Here is an 11325-nt window from a genome sequence, read left to right as displayed (position 1 = left end):
AAGTCATTGACATTTAATAAAATGAGTGACATTACAACTTTCTAAAAGTGACAAACACAAAGTAGAGAATTTGCTTTGAGTTTCCAATTAACAAGCTGAAAAGTTTTAGACAATGCTGAACAATTATAATGTATTTCATGGTACACATGAAAACAGTGCTTCCACAGTATATCCTCAGTTCCCAAGTACAAAAATATCAGTTATGGGTAGTCAATAGTTATCAAAATTTTTATTGGTACAGAATGAAAGCAGCATTTACTTTATTTTTTTTTTAAACCATACATCATAAAATTCCCTAGTACACATGTGGAAGAGTGAAATAGGCTCTGTACTATTTACCTGCTACTGATCCTAAGTCCAGATTCAAAATCTTTCTTGGCCAAAACCAAACAATATAATTAATAGCTAAGGGAAGGCAGTTCCTCAGTGTGAAAGGTCAGCATTTAGAGTTTTACTAAAACACTATTTCTGAAACAATACATCACTTAAATGTATAATTACATACACTACAAGTGAAAAACAGGTTTTTATTAACAAGAACTATTGAGACTGGGCATAAACATCTTAACCACAAACCCTAGAAATATTATGGATGCTTTGATGTGGCCCTTTTTGGTGAGAGAGTAAGAACAATGAAGTATGGCTTTTCAATCTTCCTTTAAAAGCACGTTTTAAAAAATTTTGTAGGCTTAAATTATTTTAGGCTTTAACATTTTCCAGTAACATCATCTACTAATTAGAAGCATTAATTACATCAGTATATTAAGCAATTGGCTGATAGCTGATCGCCAGCAGAACAGGAACTGTTTGCTTTTGCTGTTGTCTTTCATTTTTAAGTAAGGGAGGTACTTTTCCAGTGAGAGCCAACCTACAGTACTATCAAATATTTCAGAGGTTACTACATAGCTTCTCAAATAAAATCCTCAACAGTTTCATTTTCCAGCAGATACTCATATCAAGCATATGCAGAGAGCAAATACAATCAAGTGCAGACAGTTCAAAAGTATCTCTCAAACACATTTTTTTACAGTTACCCTCTGCAAAATAAAAGCCCCTCCTCACCCCAAACAGATGGGGCGAGAAGGGGAAACAGGTCTGCCATTCATGTAGGAGTTTGGCTAGCATAGTTTTATTAAAGTTGTTAACAAAAATAGTTAAACATTTTTACAATTTAACATCCAGTCTGACAAAAGGCAAATCAATGAAAAAAATACAAAAAAGTAAAAAAGTGCACTACCCAGTCCAGTATTTTGCTTTAAATTCATGTCACTTACAGTATATGAAAAATAAACCCAGAAGTGTAATTACTTTAAAATACACCGCTTCCATATTTCAGTATTTTACACATATATTCTATAGTGGAAGAGGAGATCTCTTAAAAACCTTACTCTTAAAATACTGAGGTGCATATACCAAGTGGGATAGACTTGGCAAGTTAAGTTGCAGTAGAGGATCCTTTCAAATTTGGCATTTCACTTACATACCTTACTGTGCCAGCAAGGTCTGTAAAACCTAAACCTTCTAGTAAGAACAGTAATTTTGTTTAATGCAGATTTACTAATACAGACAACTACAAGAAATGGTGAGGTCAGCAACTCTATGGGATCTTAAGAAGATACGAGTCCTGATTTAGTTGTCAAATGGAACAATGTCACAACAAACTTTTAAGGCCATGTTTTATTTGCTGATTAATGGACAAAAGGCAATGGATTCCCCCCCACTAAATATTTTCTTGAAAGTCTGTGCTCATAAAAATCATGAAAAGTTGGAAAGACTTAATTATTGAAACTTTAAATATATTTTACACAATCTTGTTTGTACAAAAATACAAGTTAAATATAAACATAAAGCAATCATGATAATTTTATGTAAATCCATTTTGTGATATTCTGTTATATATAAAAAAGTTTCTTAGCTCTGTCTCATTTGTGAAAAGATCAATACCAGATTGAATCACTACTGGCAAAGGGCCCTAAAAAGCACACTTTAGCATTAAATATGTTTCACAATGTAAGTACCATTTCCTGATTTCATCTTCTAAAGACTGGCAAAAGATAGGGCAGTATGTCCATAAACCAACAAATAATTTGGCTACAATGTCATAAAACACAAACACACAAATCTGTACAATAAACCAGTAGCTATGCAGTACGAACTAGTTACACACACATACACAGACATGGAATGGAACTTAGTGGGACACTGTTTGTAATTCACTGTTCTTCAGCCTGGCATTTTGTCTCACTTCATCAAACGAATACGACTTCGTTACCTTTCCATTCTTAAATACAGTGTGAAGCAGGTCCTGCAAGAAACAACACTGCTTTAGCAAGAATGATTAGGCAAACACGGGTTACACAAACTCCAAAGCAAGCACACAAATCCAGTCTGGTAAGGCTGGAGCTTTAGACTGTCAAGATACTAAATCTTTACAGCTCCTCCTGACACCTTTCTCTAATGGTTACACAGAAGAAAGGGCTTGGGTCATCCTGTGCACAGACAGCAGCTTTGTGCTGATTTGTCCCTTCAGTGTGGTATCTACACCTGGCCAGAGCCAAATAGACGTGAAATGCACCTTGCTAGAGCAGTTTGTAAGAATGGTGACATGCAACCAGTCTAATACAATTCAGTTCTGGAGTCTTAAATGAAGTAATTCTTCTCCTCTAGAAAAAAAAATTAACTATCTTTCTTCACTGTGTCCTTTATTCATGTATTTTGTAAAACAGTGTATCAGGAAGGGCTTGCACACAGCGCACTGGAAGGGCAATAAGCACAGCTGGCAACAAAAGTCAGCACAGTAGCAGCACTGAGCAGTCCCTGCTCAGTGACCTGCTGCAAGGACCTGTGGCTTTAGAGAAATGGGCCCAGACAAGGGCACATCTCCCTGTCCTCTCCAGGGAACCCCAGAACTGGTGCCACACCAATGACCCTCTCTAATTTCCTGGGATCTAAAAAATTTTAATGAATAATTTCACCTGACAAAAGTGAAGGGACAACATATTGCCTAACTTCACAGCCAAAGTCTTGTAGTTTGTGTTGAAGAGATTTCTCACCATTAGGTCCTTCCCTCTTAATATTTATGAATGCTCATCATTAACATATGTACATGAATATGTGCATAGAAAAATGTTTGCAATTTATATAAGATCTTTGTGTCCAGAGCAGGACAGTGTGTGTAACTCAAGTTTTTTTCATCTTCTAATTTCTCAGATATCTAAGTTTTATGCTTACTGTTATGTCAAACAGGGTGCCTAGTAGTGCCCTCTGCCTAGTAGTACAAAACCAGCCTTTGTATACCACAAATCTTTCTACTTCCAAAAGCAGAACTGCAATTTGACAACTTATTTTCACTCCTCTTAACTTGGGAAGAGACTCAACATGCAATTTAATGATTCATTGTTGGATGCTGAAACATAAGACATATCAAACTGAAAGCCTGAGATTTGCATAAAGTTTGTGCTTATTTCATGGAAATAGCATTCTATTTTGCAATTTTAAAGAATCCACAGGGAAACTGAATTCCTGAATTTAACTTACACTTTTAAAAACTGTGGAACTACTCTGTGTACAGAGCATTAACTCCTGAAGGAACTATTAAAAAAAATCTCAGTGGGGAAGTAGAAACATATTTTAGTTACAGCTGTCCCTGTTCCGCCTCCAGCTTGAGTCACTACTCAAATTGTGCAATATAGGCCAAACAAAACTACCTGCCCAGTATATATTCTGCAACACTGAGACTTCAGTTTTGGGGAAAAGCAGTAATCTCCCCATGTTTCTGAAGATAAACAAAAGAGAAAGATCTGTAATTGTAAACCCTGAATGTTCTACTGTCTCTCTAACATTCTGCTGTTACTGAATTTGGTACTGAGGTAATAAGATGGGAGTTGACCAAAATGACAGATCAGAAATAAATTCTGAAACGAAGTTATAACCTGCTTTTTCTCGGTCTATTTTTGCATGAAGAATGATGCAGTAGATTTTGAAAATTCATACCTGTCCATACTCTTCAAGGTCTCCCTTGCCTTCCTCAAGTGTCACATACTCTCCAGCAGGTGTCCTATGCAACGACAGCCGTCCTTTCTTTGACCTTTTGTTGGGATCGGCTACAGGATCTTTGAAGACATTCACCTAAAATGAAGAGGATTTTTTTAGGAGGAAAGGGCTTTGTGGGACCTAATGCAGATGGTGGTCATGTAACAGGAAATGTCAAACAGGAGGAGGCCTCTGCTGGAAGCAGAGTGGTCAGAGTTGTACAGACATACCCCAAGGCCATTGGTCACCACGTAACTACATTTGAAGGAACAGTTTAAGAGGTCTCTGGTTAGTTTCTGCAACAAAGCTCCACCAGATCCAAAGGCAATGTTCTCAATACTCCATTTATTCTTCTTCATTCCCTCCACAATCTAATAAGAAAAAGAAAATGATGATGGAGCATACTTTTAGGCCATGCCATTTTCCCATAAAAATATTATACTACTTAAACAAGATGCTTTTACAGACAATTAAGCCAACTAACATTCAGTTTCCAGGAGATGTATGTAATAATTTGGTCAATACTTGGCACACTGTTTGCATTTTTACTTACAGTCCCAGCATGGAACTGGAAAGCTTTTGCTGTAAAACACAATTATCATGCCATCACATATACTCCCTGAACTCAGGTGGCACAGTAATGCAATGCCCAGAGAAACAGACCTCTAAAGAAGATAAAAGACTTCATGGGAGTATTTCAGAGCCTTCCAATTTCTCAGAGTTATGGGAAGACCTGGAAGCAGAGCCTGTATCCTGAAACAATGCAGTCATCCTGCTCAACTCCAGAAAGTTATTACCCTCTCTGACCAATGACTTGAACAGTTCTCTTGAAAATCACATTGTCCAGAATAAGATCAGCAAGTTCGAAGATGGGAAATGAAAATACATAAAACTGCTCAAAGAGTTTGCTTTGCCACCTTCTCCTGCAGGTACAGATCAATGTGAACTGCACTGCTAGCAACAGTCAAGGTAAAAGTTACTGAATCATTTCCCTCCACCCTCATTCTACCCAGACAAATGTGACATCCTCTAGCCTGGAGTAATGGGTGCTCATTTAGTCATGCTCATAAAGGGCCAAGATTTGTTTCCCTGACCTGTTACTCTTATGACTGCCTGAAATTATGGTTATAGCCCCAGAACAGGAGTTCAAATACTCTTCTTCTAACACTTTACTATCAGAAGCAGGTGAGAAAACCAGAGTGGGTGAGATAGCAAAATACCATCCATTCAGAAAAATAGGAAGGTGAGAAGCAATCTATGAGGAACAGTACAGAGTTTCAAAAGCCAGCACAGTCAGAAATCTGACAATCTTTAGGATTTAGGACAATCTTAGTGTCTTGCATCAAGAAGAAATGACAGAGTAACACTGAACTGTTTCAGGAGCTACTGATGTCAAACTGCTTTTTTAAGGGATAGCTAAGGTTCATAAGGGGGGGAAAATGAAAAACAGAATTCAAAATTTCAAACTGTGACAAAGTGGTGGTGTAAACAAAAGAGCACACCTGTATTTTGTTTATGCACTTAATCACATGCAGGCTGTCTTCACAGAGACTCTCAGCCTGAATGCCTGACAGAAGCCAGTCACCAGGACACGTGGACAGCAGTCACAGCCTTCTGAGGGCTTGCTCAGAACACCTTCCCACTTCCCTCTGTCAGAGATTTCCCCAGGAGAAATCTTAACAGTGAGTTTCCATCATTCCAATGGCACCAACTTACTCAGCCTCATTTGGCAAGCTGAGCAAAAAGAATCTCAAGCTCTACCGCCATGACTTCCACTTAGGAGAACCCTCGGAAAGCTTTGTATCCTAAACAAATGCCCTCTCAAACACATGACAATCCTGTGGATTTTAGCAGTAGACATCATACCCTCTCAGTGACCAAGAGGAATACTTATTTTCAGGTGATTAGACTCTCCTGGAAGCAGTTAGAAGAGGTACTCAGGGAAGATAAATGACTGAAATTAATTAAATTCTCTTTTAAGACTGAAGCTGAAAAAGGAAGGGTAAGAACTGGTATTCTGCACACCTACTTGAGAACAATGCCTAGTGGTGCCATAAGAAATGAGATTTTATTGGGCCTGGATATGGACTCTGTTTATTTGTGCTGTCTTTTAAGGGGCAAATATTGGCAAACTCCACCTTGTCTCTGATTCTGTCCAGCCTGAAGCTGTGTGAACTGCTGGCCCAGCCTGAGCCAATGTGCTCTGCTCACCTCACTGTGCCAAGGCCAGGGCTGACACTGAACTCACCTAACGCCTGCAAGATACAACACTGGTATAAACAACATCCTACAGCAAGGCACATAGTGCTGAGGCTTCATGGTCATTGATACCTGCAGGTTAACAGGTGTTACTGCAGGTACAGAGCTGGGCCAGGGCTGCTTAACCCTCCTGCCTGGGTGAGAACAAAGGGAACTCCTCTCAGCTCGTGTTCCTACTCTCATTTACAGATAGTTTGTTCATCTCATGCTACAGCACAACTCCTCCCTTACCCTGGGTGAAGAACTGGCTTCTAGCCAGACTGATCTTTGTCTGGTGAGGAGGGGAAGGGAAATCCAGACCAAGCTGAAAGGCAGCTCTGACTGCGCCAGTGACCCACAGCAAAGGCCCAGACCCTGTTACTTCCATAGGTGTGGAGGAGAGATGGCAAACAGCAGCAGCAGCAAGAGGGAAGAAGAAAAGGGGGAGATCTGAAACAACTGAAGCCTCCCCCAAGGGAAAACAATACAGAAGAATTTTTTGTTTCACACTTTCAAACCTATACAGGGAGAACAATTCAGGTATCAAGGTTTTGACCGGCTTCCTCTGACCATTATGAGCATGATTAATACATGAACTGTGACTCCAGATTAGAGCATTTGTTTTGTATAAAAATTTAAAGACATCTGGAAATTGAATGTTCAAAGAAAATCCTTTGAAAGTGTAGTATATTGTGGAGTTAGCAGATTGGAATGATTTTTAAAAGTGAAAATGCAAAGAAAGTCAAAAAAGTTTCCTTACCTGTTCTACCAGCATCCCCTATTAAAACAAAGAATTTTAAAATCCAGTTTATACTCTGAGTTGTTTTCTATATTGTTGTTTCAGCTACTTTGGATAGCTAAATGAGACTATTGATCATTACTCATTCTAGATTTTCCTACTGTACCCATTACCCTTCAGCTGATCTGTAACAATAACTCATGTCTAGAATTGAAAGCTGATATGGAATACTTGGAAAAAAAATCTCTCACAGGCTACAAGAGGGGGGAAAAAAGATGGCCACAGTGACACATTTGTATTTTCTCATGTAAACTCCTTTCGGAAAAGAATGAATTATACTTCAGCGTTAGTTTGGTTTTGGTGGGTTGTTTTATTTTGGGTTTTGTTGTTGTTTTAGGTTTTCTGGTTTTTTTTTTTTTAATGTTATGCTATTATTCAATCTTCTTAAAGTCAGCATGGTAAAACCTGGGGTTTGCTGACATGAAAGGATGAAGAGATTAATGATATTTAAATAAAACTAAAATTAGGTTGCAGAATCATGGTCATTTTGCTCCAACATAATTTGCTGCTGCCAAATGAGAAATGTCACTTTTCCTCTTGCCCGCTTCTCCCAGGCTCAAACAAGTTTGTTTTCTTCTGCATAGTGTTGGCAAGTATTTTTAGGATACAATTTAATAGACCACAAAACTGATCCCTTTTGGCTGAGTTAGTTTACTGTTACATGTCTAAATAATGGTCTAAATAATTTTAACAAGTAGTGGTTCAATGACCAAAGCTGACATGAGGCACAGCAAGGTAAGAGTCAGGAAGAAATGAGAAGGTGCCACTGGGCAGCAGTGATCTGTCTGCTCTGAATGTCCTGGGGAACTGGATCTTCTCCTCTCCTCTAGTACATGTTACAGGCAGATGTCTCAATCTATTACAGCTTCATAAAGATATATCAACAGGCAGATCACCTGAGCAAAAACTGCTCATTCTGCCTCATCCTCTCCAACTAGCTGCTGCAATTGTTTTACTGCTCTATTTAAAACTTGGAGAGAAGAGCATTTCTCACTCTAGTGCAAAGATTTTTAAATACTTGCTTTAATATTTTAATTGATACTATAAGACATCCTTGAATTTTGTCCAGTATAACTTAGAAGAAGCAACCAGAATTCCTTACAAGAAAGAATAGTCCAGTTTCTGTCCTCTCACGACTCACGAAAATCTCAACCATAACATACCTGCTTAACACAGGCATCAGTCATGTTAGATTGTTGTTCAGAACAAGAAGAAATGTTTTTCTTCTGTGTGGGTTTTGTTTTCTTTAACAGTGTCTTCCCCTGCTATCTAATGATAAAATTTTCTTTCCAGCTATTAACCTCTCATGCTTGTGTTCTGTCTAGCACATGAGCATAGTTGCATATTCTCAAAAAGCCACACGGGACAAAAAACTAAAATAGAATTTACTTTAAAGGTCATTGGAGGGGGGAAAACCTGCAGAGCATGACTGCACTACAGTTAATCTATCAGATTACAGCCTCAGTATTAACTGCTCTCTGGGCATCTGAGTGACAAATCTGAGTTCTGTCATTGAGATTCACATTATGTGCCCATGTTAGATATGCAGATAGCTTCAGACCAACTAAAACCCAAAACTGATACCTCCCTTGCTCATTATTTTGTGAAGCATCAGACGTTAGCTTTGTTGAGAAGAATCTAAGGATGTGCCAGTCTAGAATGCTAAGGCAAAGTGGCATCAAATTCAAGTAAAATTAATCTTAACTTTATTCAACTTATTTCTGGTGTTGAACTCTAATACAGCTGAAGATGAAAGACTCAGGACAAACCAGACAAAGTCAAGTCCTCTTCCTCTTACATGCCCTTCATCATCTGTAATTACTGCAGTCTATACCTCTATAACCATATTGTGTTACTTAGCATCTACCTCTCATCAGTAGTGGTGAATTTATCACTTACTTCAAGCATTGCAGCATCTACTAAATAATCAATTTATGTCTTGGAAAAATTACAGTTTTGACTCAGACTATAGCCTAATCTTCTATGCATATTTTCTGGCTTTTCAACTAATCCTTATTCCACTAGCTGCTCAGCCAAGGAACTTGCTTTCCTTACTCTAGGTTTTAAAAAGTCTCCTTCAAAACTACACCTTCAATATGTGAGGACAAGCAGACTTCAGATGGTACACAACTAATGAGGGAAACCAGTTAATTACTGGTATTGCTGCAGCACAGTGATCATGCAGTGTGCCTTAGACATCAATGAAAGGACCAAACACTGCCAGATTTTGATCTCAATTAGACTTGACAAGCATGATGAAAGCAAACAAAAGGAGAGACAGTGGAAAGAGAGGGGTTACAACAGGGGGATTAGAAAATGCCTTTTAGGGTTTTTTATGCATCTTAATAATTTCCTGTGGAGTTCTAATGGATTTGTTTCATGCATTATGATATCTCTGCCAGTGTCTGGAATGAAGGGCAGGGGTGGGGTCAGCAGTCTCTGCTGCAACATCTGACTACTGTAACAGAGTCCAGATTAAATATCAACCTTGCCAGAGCCACCCTGACACATGAACAGGATCTCCTACCTCTTGCAACGTGTTGATATCCACACCATCCCCTTGAATAACTCTGAGATACGGTGGCAACAACTTATAGCCTTTTGAATTCTCTGTAATGGGAAACTTCTTCCCCAAGATCTCCAAGACCTATTGAAAAGGGAAAGACGACAGTTCAAAATGAAAATAAGAACCCGTCATTCCAATAAAGAAACAATTTCCACATTAGAGTCATGCTTTCCCTAGAAAATTAAAATAAATCCATAAATATACCCACATAATCATGCTCTAAATCTATCCACACACAAAAAAAAGCATGCCAGCCATTGTGGTGGAAGCCCTTAATGCAGTCACAGAAAATATGGTCTTTGAGAACTTGCACCCAAGAGCTGATTAGAACCATCCTTTCTCCCTTTGCTTGCTGTGACTTTTTGTTATTAAAAGTGTCAGCTGAAGATCCTGCTCTTCTTTTGACCTCCCTTAAGATGGTGGATGAGGCTTTCAGTTTTTTATGGTTTTGTAAGCCACAAATATTTAAAATGAAACATTTCAGCTAGGAGTTTTTCCTATCAGCTCTGATAAAGGTCATTCAGAGTTCCTATCTGTGATATGCCACTTATCCAACAGGAAAAAAAAGGTGTTAAATTTGTATAGATCTAATTTGATAGAGTATCAATGTAACTAACATTTCCCCTACTTTCTTGGACAGTGCTGACACTTACTCAGTTTCAGAGGTATCAACAGTTTTTATTTTGAAACTGCAACAATCATTATGCTTTCTAAAGAGCAATGAGACAAGAAGCATTTTTCAATATGGACTAAGTGCCACTGATTTAAATACACATCTTATAAAAGAGAGGAAGCACATTTGTAGCACAAGATAATGAATTACATTAACACAGGATGCCAAGATACCTAAACTTAGTAGTAAGAATTGTTATTAGCCTGGCATTTACTAGCACTCAAGTTGTTTCCCACTGCATTTGTTAAGTGACAAAAGTTTCTCTTTATAAAAGCATTCCAACATCATTACACCAGCAAAACTGGTAACTGGTAAAAGCTTCAAGAACCATACAAAAGAATAGGATAGATGCAAAATATGAAACTATTTGGACTGCAAAAGAGTTTCCATATCTATACTGAGGGTGAAGTAAACATTTACATTTTTCATAGGTCCAAATTAGCCAGGATCAAATACATACAATGCATACCAAGTTAGAGCATTATATGTTTGCTACCCAGTCATTACAAACAAACAACTGCACTCCCAATCTTGTATACAAACAGCTTCAAGAAAGGATTACCTTCAGAACAGTGTCAAGGGGATTCCCAGAATCTGGTCTAATAATAAGTGGTGCCTCTGGACTTCGTGCTTCAATTATATGCCTTAGGTCATCACCCCATATTTTTTCACAAGCATTGTAAATGTCGTAGCTGTCACTAACCACAGATACAGGCACTGAAGAAAACTGTGTTACTATGTGTTCAAAAGCATCTTTTTCATGATCTTTCCCCCAAGCTGTTATGGTACTGCAAAGTCAATTGAAAAATTCATATTAGAATTGCATTTACATGTCATTCTGTATTTCCCACCAGCAACAGTTCAAGACAATGATAAGCAGTATGATTGACATGACAGCAGAAATTACGTGCTCATCATCTCTGTGTTGCATGATTATAAATACACTATACACTAAATAAACAGACTTAATTCAGACAGGGAACTACAGATGCAAGAACAGAACAACTGCTCTGACAA

The 11325-nt window shown here is 38.2% G+C and overlaps 1 protein-coding gene across 1 annotated transcript in view; it reads right to left on the bottom strand.

Annotated features, from left to right (window-relative positions):
* Window positions 1-212: 212 nt before the first annotated feature.
* NAMPT (nicotinamide phosphoribosyltransferase) overlaps window positions 213-11325 on the bottom strand; it is a 29617-nt gene continuing 18504 nt past the window's right edge. Inside the window, exons 7-11 of the mRNA XM_063396882.1 lie at window positions 10871-11096; window positions 9597-9716; window positions 4263-4403; window positions 3994-4128; window positions 213-2305 (exon numbers count right to left, since the gene is read on the bottom strand). Of these exons, the coding sequence (XP_063252952.1) occupies window positions 2192-2305; window positions 3994-4128; window positions 4263-4403; window positions 9597-9716; window positions 10871-11096 (736 nt within the window). The 3' untranslated portion in view covers window positions 213-2191. The remainder of the gene's footprint in view (window positions 2306-3993; window positions 4129-4262; window positions 4404-9596; window positions 9717-10870; window positions 11097-11325) is intronic.

Source organism: Prinia subflava, chromosome 4, assembly GCF_021018805.1.
Source record: "Prinia subflava isolate CZ2003 ecotype Zambia chromosome 4, Cam_Psub_1.2, whole genome shotgun sequence".
In the NCBI taxonomy this organism is placed as follows: Eukaryota; Metazoa; Chordata; class Aves; order Passeriformes; family Cisticolidae; genus Prinia; species Prinia subflava.
This window is presented reverse-complemented; position numbering and strand designations above follow the sequence as displayed.